At 39.3% G+C, this 17,260-nt stretch overlaps 1 protein-coding gene across 2 annotated transcripts in view; it reads left to right on the forward strand.

Moving 5' to 3' along the window:
* The window catches only part of LOC127055334 (uncharacterized), a 195,244-nt gene that overhangs the window by 19,075 nt on the left and 158,909 nt on the right, over positions 1–17,260 (forward strand). For both annotated transcript variants that reach the window (XM_050962222.1, XM_050962223.1), the window contains 2 exons: positions 6,520–6,641; positions 16,103–16,150. In XM_050962222.1, coding sequence (XP_050818179.1) covers positions 6,520–6,641; positions 16,103–16,150 — 170 coding nt within the window. The remainder of the gene's footprint in view (positions 1–6,519; positions 6,642–16,102; positions 16,151–17,260) is intronic.

The following is a 17,260-nucleotide window of genomic DNA, read 5'->3' on the forward strand; positions in this document are numbered from 1 at the left end:
TTTTTGTTCATGCAGATAATAGAATTTACATGCACAAGACTCATTTTGGCTCAGTGTAGAGCTTGAGAGGACAGGTACTTAAAGTTTGAAGGACAGATGCACAGAAAGGGGCTGGTGGGATATATGGTAGCTGGGTTTGGAATATTGAAATAGAGATGCCACAAAGGAAAGACAAAGGTACAATTCTCATCTGTGTCTGAATTTCCCTGAGCACAGAAGGAATTTAAATACAAAGAGCAAAGTAACAATAGTATTAAAGGTACGCAATGGAGTTGGCACCCACCTTTTGCAAGCAGCCAGTCTGGTTGGATATGTGTGTGTCCTTTCAGTTCTGGTGATCCTTTTCAGAGGTTCTCAGGCAGTTTTTTTCCCCCAGCAACTCAGCCCTCCTGCCAAGTCACACACACTATCTGCATGTAAACCAGAACATACCCCTCCCAGGGTATACCATCCACCTGGGCCCATCTCAGTACCCCTCTGGTGGTGTCTAAAGCCCTCCCTGGGCTCAGTCTTTAAGTAGTCCTAGCCTGGTATGGCACCATATCCCCAGGGCTTCCTCCCTGAAGATGCTATTATCCTGCAGCCTTCTCTGGACTCAGTCCCTACTCAGTCTCAGCAGCCAGCCAAGAGCTTCTTCATTGCTCCTCTGGTCCCTGCTAGCAAATTGGTTTTGGCTTAGTACTAGCAGCCAGCTAAGAGCCTCTCGCTCCCCCAGTCCTTGCCCTCACTGAGCTGTCTTTGGCCCTGCATCTCTTCCAGCCAGGACACAGTCCTTTCTTCTCCTGCTCCAAGCATAAACTAAGTGCTGCTCTGCTCTGCAGCTCCTTGTATATGGTCCTCCTGGCCCTTGATCGGCCGTTCCAGCAGCCCCTCTGATTGGTTGCTTCCTTGCAACCACTCTAGGCTACTTAGAGGACCTCTCCATCACTCCTTTCCTGGGCTGGATGTGACAGAACCCTGAGGCCTCCAGCAGGGGACCTTTGGGCCTAGTCCACCCCATCACAAGGTGACTTTCCATTATGCAAGATAGCATCTGAGACCCAAATGTTCCCCTCTGTACACATACTAGTAATTTTCTCACCTTTTGGGCCCAGTTCAGTGTCAGCCTTTCCACCACCTTTAATGTGATTTCAGTTGGACCCTAATACCCAGGGCTGGCTCCAGGCACCAGCTTAGCAAGCAGGTGCTTGGGGAGGTCACTTCAGAGAGGGGTGGCATGTCCAGCTATTCGGCAGCAATTCGGCGGAGGGTCCCTCACTCCCAGTCGGAATGAAAGACCTCCCGCTGAATTGCCGCAGATCGCGATCGCGGCTTTTTTTTTTTTTTTGGCTGCTTGGGGCAGCAAAACCCCTGGAGCCGGCCCTGTTAATACCTCACCTTAGTAGTATTAGAATTGTTAAATTATTAAGTGGAGACTGTAGATCATAATAGGCCAGATCCTCAACTGGTGTAAATCTGTGTAACTCCACTGATGTCAGAGGAGCTACATCAATTTATGCTAGCTAAGGACCTGGCCCTATAGGTTTAGATACCTAAAAAGGATTTTGAAGTGATGTAAATTCCCTAGTCTCCTATTTACCATCAACACTATCACATTTAGGGAAATTGGCATCCAGATTCAAACTTTGCAGTTCAAATCCTCATCTAATTTCAGACGCAACACATGACCCAAACTGGAGCCATTGCAGGTTGAGAACTATAATCTGGGATCCAATTTAAATTGGCCAAAGTCAATAAATTATGGTATCAGGCCAATTACTAGGCCCTGTCCTACATTCCTAACTCATACAAACGTTTTTTGAAATCAGTAGGGGTCTCCCTGGTGTCAATGGGAGGTTTTCCTGAGTAAGGACTTGACTTTATTTCAGTGTTCAGCTTCTATGATATTGAGACCACTACAGCAATGCGCTTATGCACCATGGGGTGAAATATGGATGGAATAGCAGCCTTAATTCTGAATTTCTCGGCTTGTCAGTTCATTTTATATATCATTAAATTGTATTGTGAAGGCTTTAGCCACAGGAGCCCCATTGGAGTCATTGGGCCATATTCTCAGCTGGTGTAAATCAATGCTGCATCATTAAAGTAAATAGAACGCTGCTGATTTTCATGAGCTGAAGATCCGGCCCATTAGGAGTGACGTGGCTATAAAACCTTACACAGCACTTTGGAAGCGATACCCCTTCAGTGCTGCTGCAATGTAGTTTTTATGATATTTATGAGAAACCCACTTCTGTGTGGCTCAAAAGCACTAACTAACTCCCATCAACTTTATTCCCACTCCATAACTATTAATACTAATAATGACGAATGTTCTCAGTTATTGCTATCCTCTGCATCTCCCAGTGTGTGTGTGTCTGATTTTTTGCCTGTTTCTTAGGTTGTAACTGTATTTGTCTTGTTCTGTATATGTACACAAACATACAGAGAATGTTCTTAGCAGGGATTGTCTTATACAGTGCAATATCCATGCTTAACAAATCCTGTTCTCTATGTGTGTGTAATACATGAAATACATTATTAGTGAGGGCTCTTTATTTGTCTTGTGTGACAGGTGTAATCCAGGTGCTTAATAAATAATATACAAACATGGATAAAATTATATACTAAATGTCTTGAAACACCTTCCTTTTTCACTTGGTAACTAATTAAATTATTCTTAGGCAAGAACATATTGTGTTAGCAGTTCCAGTGTCTAGACTGAACTCCACTGCACTATTGGCTGTGCCAATGATTTGGCATAAACAGTTGAGGTCGTTTTTTCTGACAGGCAAGTCATTGGAAAGTGTGTTGCAATAATTTCCTCTCAATTACCTTCTTGCTGTGGAGGGTGGGGATTCATACTTGGTGAGATGTGGCAGTAGGTGTGCATGTGCTTTTCTGTTATATGTGGGCTAGATCTTTGGTAAGCATAGGAAAAATATAGAGACATCCATTTTTTCCAGCTGCACAAATAATGGCAGCACTGATCTGTATTCTAGCAATTTTCTTTTTATATTCCATGGTAATATTGGAAAAATCTACCCCAACTCAAATGCATCTTTTATTTGGTATATGTCTCCATTTAACAAATAAAATGTGTGGATGGTCCAGAATGTAAGACAGTCTCACTAAACATACTGCATATACAGCTGACTACAGTTTCAAAATACGTAATGGCATTCTGGGTTGGAAGCTGTATAACCCATCTACAGCTGTTCACTTACCATGTGTAGCTAGTGGTTTGGATGTAATATATGTGTATATATATTTAATCCATGAAGGGCCAGATTTTTAGACTGGCTCTTAGGAAGAAGGAGGGAAAGAGTGGGAAGTCAAGAAAAGATGAGGGACTTTTTAGTACGGAGTGAGTGGCGCTAATATCCAGACATGTCACCACATTAATTCCATAATACATACTGCTTTTAGTAGCCATGACACTGGGAAATTTATTTATTCATGTAGCTTCCTGTGTTGCCCAGCAGTGTAGTGTCTGACTGCCTAAGGGAAACCAGTAGAAGCTTCAGATTGTACTGTGCCTCAGTTCCAGTGAATAAAAGCTAAGTAGCATGCATCATCCAATCTGAACATTCCCTCTATTGTTTCTAATGGGTCATTGCAGATCCAGTCAGGACTGAAGTTCAGGCTTTAGACATCTTGCGAGATTGCATGAAGAAAGCATGGAGCACATCCAGAACCCAGTGATGTTTGCTTTGGGGCCCCTCACCATTACTGATGCTCTGGCTAAAAACAGCAATAGGGAAAGGCATAGTTTAATCTTTGGAGAGCTGTTTGAAGAATGGAGGCTAGGGAGACTTGCTTTATAGAGCAATATCCCTCTTCTTTGAAATCTGTACAATTATAAAAAACTGGTCATTGTCTGCCCTTGTGTGCATCTGTATTCAGACACAGGTTCATGGTATGCTAACTAAACCAGCATAACTTCTCTTAATTTTTTGTATATATATATTTTAGTCATTGCATTTTAGACCATAATCCTCACCTAACTTGTTAAACTTTCATTAGGTCCTGGGTGCCAAATTCAGGGGTGATGTGTAATTTGGACTCTGTGTGCCTTACTCAAGTTGGGAGGTATCTGAGCATGCTGATGAATAGATATGAATCTAAAAGGTATTTAAATTTGAGTAAAATGCACACTACGGGGGTAAATTACATTAACTGACTCTCTCTAGACTTTAAATTAGAACTAATTAAAATCACCTATAAATTCTTGAAAGCCTAGTCCATAGTTGTTCTATATTAATACTTAGGACTAAGGATAGAAAAGGGTCCAGGTGGCCTGCACAGAGGGTAAAAGGAATTCTTACTCCCTCTTTCTTCCTCAGGATCAATGGCCAAGTCTTGGGCCACTTAGGAATTTTTCTCTTAATTGGATTGCCCATTCCGACTCTTGTTTAAATTCACCCTAGGGATAAATACAGAGTTAGTTTTTCCTTCCAAGATACGGATATATAGCTCAAATATATACAGGAAATTCAGAGAGGAGATGCTTTTCCAAAGGGTGGCAGGCAACGTAAAAAGAGGAGGGAACTAGCCCCAGTGAGAATGTAACATATATCCTCATCTCTATAAGTTTTTGAGAACTTAGAAAATTGTAAGTGCAAGTCAAAAGTACTGTATATTCCCAGGCAGCTTTAATTTGCATGACCAACATGGTACTATAGATATTGGACACCTTGCAGCATTATTTGGGTCACATTTAACTATTCTTGAACAATTGATTCTCTGTATTAGGCATAAATAGGCTTTTTATCAGATATCAGGTGTCATTACTTCGCTTTTCACTCCATTTTCTTTGATAAACATCTATTCATTGTGGAGACATGGTGTGTGGGTAATATCAATTATTGAAACAACTTCAGTTAGTGAAAGAGACAAGCTTTTGAACAAACCACATGTATTCATTGTGACCATTGCAAGAAAAGTTACGCTTGCTAATAGTGTCTGAATGTCCCCATGCATTCCCTATTGCATGTAAGTATAGGGGCTTGTTCTCCACTTCTCTCATGTTTCTTTTTTTCACAAATGATTGTTCTTTAAATGCCAGATTGCTCTCAGATGTGTACATCTGGGAAGCCACTGAGAGTTGGGTGCTTACATCTGAGCCAAAAATGTGGCCCTCAGATGCCAGCACTGTAGGACAACTCATAATGTCTGTTGCACTTTTCTAAAAGGTGTTTGAGCACATTGACATTGATTATCCTCATTTTGTCACATAAATCCTTTGCCGCACTGCCCATGGAGCAGCAACAGGGGATGTGAGGGACAGTTGTTTTTCAGAAACCAGAAAATGATGAGCAGCTTTCAGTGCAGATAGAGATGGCAGGGGACTTTTAGCCAAGTATTTCCTGTGTGATATCCACTGGGATTTTTCTTTGTGATACATTACATGTTAAGAATTGTTTTGTTCCCTTTTGTTTCTGGAAAAGAGATCCCTTTCCCAGTGTTCAAAATCTTTATTTAAATAGCATCAAGCAAACCTGCTTCAGAAGCTAGTGCCTGAGTATGTAAGTATACTTGCAGTTTGGATATTTTTTAGCAGAATTCCATGAAGCCATTGCATCCATTGCCAAATAGAAGAGCTGCAGTTTAAAAAGACAAAAAAGCTGGCTTACACAAAGAAAGCTTTAAAAAGCCATCGGCGTATACTAGCATACTTTATTTAATCATCCTGTCATTAAAACTGTGCTTTGCAGCAGAATTCGAAACTGTAACATACTTCGAAGAAAGTCATAAAGAGCCAGACTTCCAAAATTAAATTAAAATGGCAGGTGCAATTTTGTGTGCATTTGGATTGCACAGGTTTATACACCTAAGATTGTGCATGTGCAAAAAATACTTTATGTTTGCAAATGCAGTAGGCATGCACAAATCCAAGTTTTTGTGGGTGCAGAAGCTTGAATGTGAAAAACTGAGGATCAGATTCTCTGCTGATGTAAATGACCAGACTCTGCTAACATCAACAGAGCCAGTTTGCACCAGCTAAAGATTTGATTGGTTGGGTGCAAAAACTTAAGCATAGTAAAGGCTTGATCACAGTAAGGGCTGAGCACTCTAAGAAGTGTTAGACACTCAACTCCCAGTGACGTCAATGCAAGTTTAAGACCTCAGCATTTACAGTACTGAACTCTAAATTACCTCTTCAATATCAGAGGCTGCGTTTGATGCACCTTTGAAAATTAGGCCCAAAATGTTCATTCTTTTTTAAAACAAAAAGCACTAAGATACACAGTGCACATTCTTTATAAGGGAGTTTCATGGGACAGAAATTTATTTTTCCTGACAGATTCCCTTTAAGGACCCTTTTGAACACATTATCTCCACAAAGTTCCTTAAATTTGACTGTTTAAAATAGAATAAGTTGGAAAACTCCCTTCAATGTGTTTTCAATTGTAGACAATGGCACTTTCATCCAACAATTTTGAGGAGATAACTTTTAATTGCAACAATAAGAACCACATGGGCTATGATTGATGCAAACCTGATGTGTTCTCTGACTTTATTAATCTTTTTAATTAGAGTCAAAAGAATGCTTTATCTGTCGAGAAGGAGACGAGATGGGTCGTGACGCTCTGCTGCACTTCTGTGACTGCAAAAACCTGATTGCTCACCAGAAGTGTGTGTTAACCTGGATACAAAAGGTGAGGGAACTAACGCAGAATATTCTCTTCCATCTTGTACTGTGCAGAGTGAAAGACAATCTACCATATGTTGGTGTACTGTTATGATGAGCTTCCATTGGTTTTATCTGTGTTCTATAAACCTTTTACAAACATATGGTTACAAACTCAAGTTGAGGGCGAGAAAAGGAGGTGTCATTTTAAAACCTCCAGATGTCAGAGCACTTACTGACCAAGGACCCAATCCCGCAAGTTAATGAGAAAATCCTATATGGTGCTGTGTACCTCAATTCCTATTAGTTTCAGCAGGAGTTGGAAGTGTTCAGTTCCTCACAGCACCTTGTAAGATCAGATCCCAAGTGGCAACAGTTTGAAGGCATTATGATTTTGTATGTTGTGGACTACACAATAAGAGCGAGATGCTGACTTGGAGGGGTTTCCGCAACTCTTGTTTAATTTGAAGTAAAAATGGTTAATATTTTATATCAGAACTGGTTAATGTGTTCACAAGCCTGGAACATATGAAGGGTTTGGATTCAGTTTTCCCCATGGCTGAAACAATTGCAAACTAATAGGTAAGGTTTAGGTTTCATATATTTACTTAAGGCTAGTAGCCACATTGGAAAATATCATGTGACTTTTCCCATTTATTATAATTGTTCGTTATCATTCTTGATTTTATTAGTATAATTTTTTTCTGTTGTGACAATAATGTATAACTAGGCACCAAACCAAAAAAGCAAAGGCAAGACCTCTGTCTCAAAAAGCTTACATTCTAAAAGTATTACATATCAGGGCTTTGCGCAGAGAGGCATAAAGTGACAAAGTGTGGGTTAAATAGAGGGAAAAAAGTACAGGAAACGTATAAACTTAAGATCTTGAAAGGAGACCCAAAGCTACTGAATTATACCTAATTTTTGTGGTCAAAGCCACACATTTTGCATATTTTGATACAAAGCCCATAAATTAGCCTAAGTCAGCACAATAAATTAGTGAACCTTGGCAAAACGTTTTGCAAACCTGGACTCTGTTTCTCATTTGTATTGAAACAAAGGAGCAAGCAGTTTTCAGACTTTCGGAGTTGTGTGAACGTTTTGCACAGCTCTAGCAACAACATATAAATTACATGGATTTCAACCAGTGTTTTGGCTTGGTATTTTGTGCTAGAATGTTAGTACGTTGACTTTGGGTCTGACCCAAGGCCTTTGAAGTAAGTGAGAGTCTTTAGACTTCACTGGGCTTTGGATCAGATCTCCTGTTGTAAGGTGCTTTCTGGTGCCAAAGTGGGGAAGAGGGATGTATTAGTTGAAGGAAGGCAATGCAGAGAAAAATGAACTGTTAAAGAAATACTTGCCAGATATTTGTGTTCAGTTCCCCCTCAAAGTAAATAAATACAAAGAAAATACAATGGACTGGGTTGGTGTGGGGGTGGGCATGGACTAGTCTGTTATTTCTTTTAACATCAAGAGCCTGATACTTAAAAGGCTGCCAATATAATTGGCTCCATCTTTGCAACTACAATTAATTGCAGGCTGAAAATTACAAGTGCAATTAGTTGTTGGTGCAAATGCTAATACATCTGCCTCCCTGATTGTGGGCTGGTCTTGAGAGGTGCTGAGCATCACTTCAATGGGAGCTGCTGATGCTCAGCACTTTTTGGGATTAGGCTCTATGTCTGCAAGTTAGGTAATAAGATTGCTTAAATGCTAATATGTGCAGCTGGAAAACTGGAAGATAAGTTGAGACCATTGTAAAAATTTGGTCTTTTTATTAAGTTTACTGACTAAATTGCTATTTTTAGTCAAGCCAGTTCAGGAACCCCTAGCAAAAATAACTCAAACACAGAGTATCAGAGGGTAGCTGTGTTAGTCTGTATCCACAAAAACAACGAGGAGTCCGGTGGCACCTTAAAGATTAACAGATTTATTTGGACATAAGCTTTCATGGGTAAAAAACCATCTGAAGAAAAAAATCTGCATCTGAAGAAGTGTTTGTTTTTTTTTTACTGACGGAAGCTTGTGGCCAAATAAATCTGTTAGTCTTTAAGGTTCCACCGGACTCCTCGTATTTTTCAGAACACACAACTCCCTAGAACCACTCTTTAATGTAACAAGAGTGGTGTGCTAGGGAGTTAAAATATCCAGAAAGCTTGCATTTGTGTCAATCTGTCATACTCAGCATGGGGATGTATGGTGAAAGCATTGAGGGGGTTATTGCATCCTGGGATTCCTAGAAGGGTGCCCTGGCAAACATTACTACACACGTTTGTCATATCTAAATTATTAAGCAATTGAATTTAGCAGTAATGACTATGAATTAACCATCTGTCAAAGATAAGAAATGTCTACTTTAACCCACAGGCTGCCATAGATGCCTTTATATGGTGCCCACAACATTCCTTTGGTTGCCAAAATGGAAAGTGGCAGCAGCACAAAAGTTAACTGAGGGGGATACATTCCCTTCCTTGTTCTGAGAAATGATTTGCTAGATTGTTTCAGCCAAGCTTTAGCAATAGACTAGAAGTCTTTTCTGCAGATTGTTTTGATTGTGAGAAGGAATGACGTCTTTAGATTGCAAATCAATTGAATATTTCTCGCTTTCTAAGAATCAGGGGAGTTGATTTTTAATGTTACTTGAGATGTGATATATGTTGTCTAGAAGGTTCAGAATTTCTGAGGCCTACTGGGCCCTCGGTATAAATTTTCCTTTCCTTCCTTTCCTTCCTTGTCTAAATGAGGCAACTAGGCCTTTTAAAAGTAGGGTATCAGCACCTCCAAACAATGTTGGAGCAGTCTGTTACCACTTGAGTATTGTGGATATTTACTTGCCCATCTTGTTACTTCACTGAATCAGGAAGTTGAATTGCATACTCAATACCAGAGCAAAATTTCCACAGAAATGAATGGAACAATTCATCCTAAAATAGGCATCAACCACTAGTCGATGACATCAACTCATTCATTAATTATATATAATTATTTTTACTCTCTGCTTTTTACTCTAGGGGAACTTGCCTCCTTACACCTATTCTTTAACCTATGTTCTTTCATGCAGAACCTTCCTTAAGGTTTTTCTGCATACATTATTAAAGAAAACCCCAAAAAACACTAATTGTGTCACAGATAAACTATGCACTCTGAGCTGAATGGCTTGTATATACACAATTGCTAGTTCTGGTAAAAAGAAAATGGGAAAACCTTTTTATTGATATTTTCAACAAAGTTTCCCACGTTTTGTCAGAACAGTTTTATCGTGACTTGCACAATTATTTTTTAATCTATTTAGACAGTAAATGCCAGTAGAAATGATAGAAATACACTTGGTTCTGAGGTAGTTAGGCATATTTGTTCCTACAATCAAGATCTTTTTACATTTTCCCATCCTCTAGCAAAATAATCAGGCGTGCTTTAAGACTTCTTTGTCTTTACAGCTTATGTGAACTTACTTATAAAATTTCAGAATATTTAACAAATTTCTCTTGGCAGGAAAAACAAAAGCAAGAGCTTTAAGTGGCTGCTGTATCTAAAATTAAGTGTTTCTGTGTTCCCTGAAAGTACAGCAGGTTGTTTACTTATTGCTAATACCTAAAATAATTACATTTTTCATACGTGTCTCTTGCAATACCTACATATAGGTACAAGACCTAATCATCAGCTGCACTGAGGAGAAAAAGTGGGAAGGTTTCTCTCTTCTCTCCCAATTGTGAGGCTGCCAGGGTCTGAAACAGACTTCAGTAACTTAGAGGAGTTATTTGGCTGCTCCAAGTTATGCCAGCTAGAGTGGCCACATAAATTGCCACTCTGTATGTCTTTATTGGAGGAATCCTCAACTGCCTATTTGAGATAATGAAGGCCCTTTTGCACAGCTGGAGCAGGGTTGAGGATCTAGCCCAGGGTCAGAAAACAGGATGAAGCAGCTAAGACTTCTCATAAAATTCTCTTCTCCTATATTGAATCTCTGTTTTGTGGCTACTCAAGAGGAGTTGTGTGTCTGCATTTATTTACCTAGATAATTGTCCAGAAGATCCTTCTTCAAGTTCAGATCAGATTTTCTTTTTTCTTCATCTCACATTTACAGGGTTGCTTTTCTGCTGCTCCATGACAAAGCTGCGATAGAACATGTGGACAGTGTAAAAAGAAACATAACTTTTTCTCCCTAGTTTGTAGTGAGTTTAGGGGGATCATGTTGCTAGTATTTTAAAGATGTCCCATATTTGGTACATAAAGTCAGTATAGGGTGGATGTTATGTATTTCTGCAGTATTCACGTAATGGATCCTACACTGTGATACCAATATAGGATTTTGTACTCTGTATGATTTTTGTGTCAAAACTATTGTATGATGCAGTTCCTTTAAAAATAACCTTTCCTTGTATTTTTTTCTACAGTCGTCCTTCTATTTCCTTGAAATGTAGGTGGTCACCATAAGTTAACAACATTCTTTCTACTCTCCCTACATCTGCTTTGTGTTATCTGGTACTCACCTCTGACCCTGATATTCAACACAAGAATAAGACGAACTGCATCCTATTCAGCTGGCTGCTTGCACTTTAACTCCAAATGATCAGTGGCTGTTGAATTAGCATGTGCCAGGAGCAGAAATTGCTGAGGCAGCATCAGGGCTATTCAAACAGAGCTCTTCCATCTTCTTTTACATTTGGGATAATTAAGCAGGCCTCCAGGAATAAGCATGTCAGCAGAGTATATTTTTAGGGGAAAACTTTTATATAGACTAGGGTTAGGCTTCCCTGAAATAAAACAAGTCCAATATTGACTTATAACAGGAAGAAATTTGACAACAAAATATTTGTTTTGCTTACTTACTGAGTCAGTACATTGTACATCTACATAGAGAATCTGTATCATTCCCTGCAGAGACATTACTCTCTAAAATGTTGACAGCCCAGACTCTGGATTAGTAGCATCTTACTCCAGGACTAATCTTATACTTTGATGGGGCTATCCATAGAGTAAGGTGCTATTCACTGTATGAGAATCTGAACCTAAATGTGAAGGTTCCTTTTGACCGTATCACATCAAAACCCTTCTGATAGTCTCCCGATCCGCAAGGAGGAATTAGAGTGGCTTATTTGGACCCTGTTGTGGAGGAAACAGGACTGCTGACTTGCCTGCCAAAAGTGGAATGATTAAAACTTTGGGAACTGCCAAAAATAGAAACAGAATCTGTTTGTTTTTTGGACTTTTTGTCCTTTCTTCTTCCTTTGATTGGTGAGGTGTGAGGGAATAGCCTCTTACAGTCCAATAATCCTCAAACCCACAATCCCACAATTTAAATTATGGCTCTAGTCGTACAGTGCTATTTGCTGAACAATGTGGTTGTCCTATGTGATAATTTCCAGCATCCTGTAGTGTTCTACAAAACTCTCAAACTCTCTTCTGCCATATTTGATTCCCTCTGCAGCTGCTTTTGAAGTATTAAAATGCAGATTTGAGAACTGGCAGTGAGGCAAGGAGTGTATCTTACTGACTGTTTATGTTTGCCAAAACATGTCTATCCCTTGGTGGTTGACAGTAAAGCATATGGTATTTATACAGGTCCCAAGTGCAAGAGCTCATTGTACCAATGAGTCTGCCACAATTTTAAAATGATGGACTCACACCAGGAAAAGCTGTTCTTCTGATGGTGATAGATCAGTGTGTCTAGGTACAAGGCCATCATCTTGGCTACAAATGTGAGAATACTCAGTGACACAGATTTTTTCTTAAACAGCTGTGCTTCTTCACTTGCCAAGTACATATCTTTATGCATATCTGTATTTATATTTCACACCATTGACCAGGGAACACTAGGTGCTGAAGATGCTAATTATATAATTACAAGAGTATAGTAAAAAATAGATAAGGAAAAACTCAGTAGAACTCATGTTACGAAATAAAAATCCATGTATGACTTTTAGATTGCAAGCTCCCCATTCTGAGTACAGTGCCAGCTAGTCAAAGATGAATTCAGATGACACTGTGAAGGGGATCTGTTTTCCTGTTCCCAGTGTGTGCATGTACATCTAATATATGTATGTTTACAGTAGGCATTTTTTTATTTTACCAGCGGGTTAAGGTACAATTCTTAAACAGGTGAGCGTCTCAACAAAAATCAATTTTTTTGGGGGGAAGGGGCATACTGAAACAGCAAGGTTAGCAAAGAATTTTAGAGGTGTTATAAAGGACTGAGTTTGCACCGGGTTAAAAGTCATGAAAAAAATCTATCTTTTGGCTCCCTCCTGACTCTGCCTATTTTAATAAGTGGTTTGGTTAATTTGAAAAGTAGTTCCCTGAGTAAGAGACTTGGGTTTCGGGCATCGCATCAAAATTGTATGTGCTTAGGGAACACTCTTGAAGTGTGTGTGGGCTTGGGGGCTGGTTTTTTTTTCTTCTTTGGAGATTGGAAATTATTTGTGGTGGAATTCTTCTCGTTATGAGTTATTTTTTTACAACTGTTAAATAAATAAATACTATGGGCTGATTCAGCCCCAAGTAGCCTGCATTCACTTTTTCTTTCTTATCAGAAAGAGTGTTGCAAGTACCCAAATACAATAATTGTGCCATTTGTTTGTCATGCCCGTTTTTGACTATGGGTTACTCAGTGGATGTTTAAAATTATCCTTAACCACATATTATAAAGTCCAGAACTGTAATCCTAAAATAATTATCTTGGTAAGTGCTTCTCAGCTGCCACTAGGCAATAACTGCATCCCTGTTCTCTTAAAAGGAGTTTAAAATGAAGACACAAGTTTCATATTCTTATTTAATTTTGTTGAGAGTAAACTAAGAAAATAATATTTTAAATAATTGCATTTGGGCCCCTGTGAGATATCAGCATAATTTTACGTAAGATACCTTTATTTAATATGCATTTATTGATTAATAAACACATTCTGTTTGTAAACCAAATGATTGGTCCAGTGGCACAAAACAATAATGCAATGAAGCCTCTAATTCATTAAATTGGAATATAGGGATTGAATTACTAATTTATGTTGGTTTTAATATCATGTTATAAATTATACTATTCTAAAATGTAGAAGGAAAATATTTCCCATGACGGTGGTTACCTACAGTTCCAACTAGTAACGTTATATATGACTCCAGGGAGATGAAGTAGGGGGAGGCACTGGAGATTTTGCAGCCTGACATGGTTTAGTGTAGTGTGTGTTGCAATAGCCACAACTTTAAAAATCAACCAATTTTTTAAAAAACTGAAAGTTTTGTACAGTAGTCGTTAGAAACAGGTAGATCTTGGAATACCAGCCTGTGAGATAACTGAACAAGAAAGTCAAGTATTAGAAAAAATTAACAGGGAGAGAGAGAGAGAGACTTCATAAATCTTAAGTGGTTTCAGTTCATTTCTGTCCATCTTAGCGTTTTATTCAGGAAAAAACATGCCTTAAAACCCTCATCTTCAGTATTTCACAGCCTGCTGTTTACGTCTCCCCTTTTGTGGTCTTTTTAGCTAAAGAGTCCCCTGCTTAAATGCCTCAGAAGCTGCTTGGAGAAACCAACAGAAAGTCCACTTGAACGCACACTAGATTATCTCCAAAGGTTTCATGTTGCTCTTGGGTCTCCGCTCCCTAGTGAGAGACAGGCTGGAACTCCCTAGAACTCAGGCTGGAACTCAGACTTCAGCCCTGTGAGACACAGGCACACCAACCTCCTTCTGAAAACTGCCAGAGTCTCCAGTGTGCCGCTATTTCAAAAACTTTCTGTTTGTTTGTTACTGATGTACAAGGAGAAGCTTCCTGAGTAACAGGAATATTTAATGGAATCCTTTCTCAGATCCACCGGCAGTTAGTCATTTCAGTGATCTAAGGGGGAATGTGAGGTGGTCTTCCCCTTTGTTAGATCACTCATCACTCCTAAGCCTTCTTTTGGGGCTCCACTTCAGAAATCAGTCATGAATGTTCTATTATCGAACAGCGATTACATGCAATAAGGCAAAATTTGCAAGGTTTTAAGGGTGGCCACACTAATATTCAAAGAGGTGAACATCTCCAATATAAATACTACAAATGGACTGAAGTTAACAAGAATCTATGAAATGGCATGAGAATGGTGATGAAGCAAGAAAATCACCAGTAAAATGGCACCATAGGAACGATACCACTATGATGAGACTATTTTAAACTGCAGGAAGGCTCTCTTTCTCTCTAGCATACACATTCATTTCTTTCTTTTGATTTCTAGTATTTTGGGTCATCTCTCATCTGATTCACAAAAGGAAAGAGAAAGATTATATGTAAACTATCCAGATTTAAATTTGAAGTTGTTTCAGTCCTTCATGGGGAGAGGAAATTCAAACTTCCTTTTGTAGTTAGATGAATGGGCTCAGCCTTGCCAGGATCATAGCACTGCCTGAGGGTTGCTGAGCTCTCACATCTCCCGGTGAAGTCAGTGGGAATTGAGGGTGCTCATCACCCCTGAGGGTGCTCATCACCTGCAAGGACTGGAAGCTAAGACTGATTATTTTTTAAAATGGGAAGTAGACTTACATGGAGCATGAACCCCAAGTTGTGACACTGGTATGGCAACTGTTGTGCCAACAGAGAGACATACACACCACAGATCTAGGGTTCACTGACCACAGGAACATTTTTTGAGTATAACATTCACAGAGGACATGACTCTCTGTCTAACTCATGGCCAGAAGGAAATGTCTCTGTTGGTCTTAGAACTACAGTGATGCACTCAGGTAGGTCACGGAAGGATCAGAATCTAAGAGAGACATACACAACAGACTTTTGCTACAGCACCACTTTTTGCTCACCATGTAGAACTTTTAGTAGTAATACTCCTGACCAGATGACATACAATGCATTGCCTTTTTGTGCCCAGTTTTTCAGTTTTAGTGAAGAGGCAGTGGCCTTGAACAGTATTTTCCAACATTACCCTGCTCCATTGCTGATCAAACTGTAAGCAGGTTTTACACTTGAGTGGGCTGATATTTCTGGGCTTTGTTCTATGTGTACATCTTGGGTTCATGATGGAGGTTTCTCAAGCCATTGTTTGTGAAGGATAATCATTTTTTCCCTCCAAAGTCCTATTGAGTACTACAAAAATACACGATGCTTTATCTCACCAAAGCTGCATAATATGTATTTTTTCCTGAGAATGATGGGTAAACACCATAAACCTTGATTATTTCTAGAGGCTCAGAGAGGCTCCATGATCTTGAGCCCCAATTTAAGCTGATTGTCCATAGTGAGTTTCAGGCTTATCTTTTTGTGCCTTATTGATTTGAGGAGTATTTAAGAGTGTTTGCATAAAGTAAAAACTGTAAATGAAAGAAAGGTGCCAATTATCAAATGTGAACCAGATTTTGGAGTAACAAAGCATTCACTTTTCATAATCGATTTGACCCTGTTGCTCCTTAATTCTGCCAGGGAGGAGATGCTAATACGTTTTTTATTTATTTTCCTGGTCAATATAATTTTAATCAGTTTTCTTACTAAATGACTGTTTTCCTCTTAGGGTTCTGATAATCAAGATAGAGCAAGATGCAAAGTATGTACAGCTGAGGTAAGTCACTCAACTGTTCTTTCCATGTTTTCAAAAAGTACTGAATTAATGGAGGAAATTAACAATTTATAACCCATGTGTGAAAGGGATTGTAGTCTAAGTATTTGCCTATGTGTGTATTGAACTGCATGTCTAAATATACGGTATATGTGTACTATACCCAGTGGTTCTTGAATATTTCCAGTCCATGCATCCATATTAAAAATGTAATTAACATTGTGACCACTCTCCCTCCATCCTCTCTCTGCCAAAGGACAAGCCTGCAGGTCTTTAACTGTTATCCCAAAACACACAGTATACTGCAATCTAATCTCTTTCCTTTGCTACAGTTCTTGTATGAGACCCACTACCTTTTGTGGATGTGCACGCTGCTGCTATCCACTCCAGTCTTCCTCCTTCTGTCATAGACAAACAGCCATGGTTGAATTCCACAAAGTGATATAGGTGCATTTGTATCACTGGAATAAACTCTCATTGAATGTTCATGTCTGGCCCAATTCTCTGAGGTGCTTCCATTGAAATCAGTTGGATCAAGCATATCTTTGGGATGTGACACTGTTACTAGCCACTTGCAATTATTAACCCTTTCATGTGTGTCACATAAACCATAGCTACTATTATCTTTTGCCCTCATCCACATCATTCCCAACCCCAGCCAATTCCTCACTCTCCCAGGTGTAGCTCTAAAGTGACTTTGCTTCTTTTCAGTTCAGCCACATGCAGCCCTGTGTATTTGGCACCCAGATGTCTGAGAGTCCTCTGTCCCCGATTCCACTTAGGATCAAAAAAGGCACTATTATGTATGGCATAAGGAATATTGCACTGCATCCAGGATATGGATGCATCAGAATGTCTGTATCTAAGTTGAAAACAATGAAGCCACTTTGGATGCGTAAATGGTATAGTGAGTTGTGGCAAGAGTAGGGGTAAATTGCCCATCATTTTCATCCTTCTAGAGTTGTTTCCATTTTAGCAATAGCATGACAAATCCATTATCTTTTTAAGCTTCACAGTAGCTGGACACTTGGGAATAAATGTGCTCCAGCTAGCACAAGAAGGTGAAAACTGTATCTTCCTGCACCAGTGATGGTAATTGTGCCAAGGGGGCAT

This window comes from Gopherus flavomarginatus, chromosome 7, assembly GCF_025201925.1.
Source record: "Gopherus flavomarginatus isolate rGopFla2 chromosome 7, rGopFla2.mat.asm, whole genome shotgun sequence".
NCBI lineage: Eukaryota > Metazoa > Chordata > Testudines > Testudinidae > Gopherus > Gopherus flavomarginatus.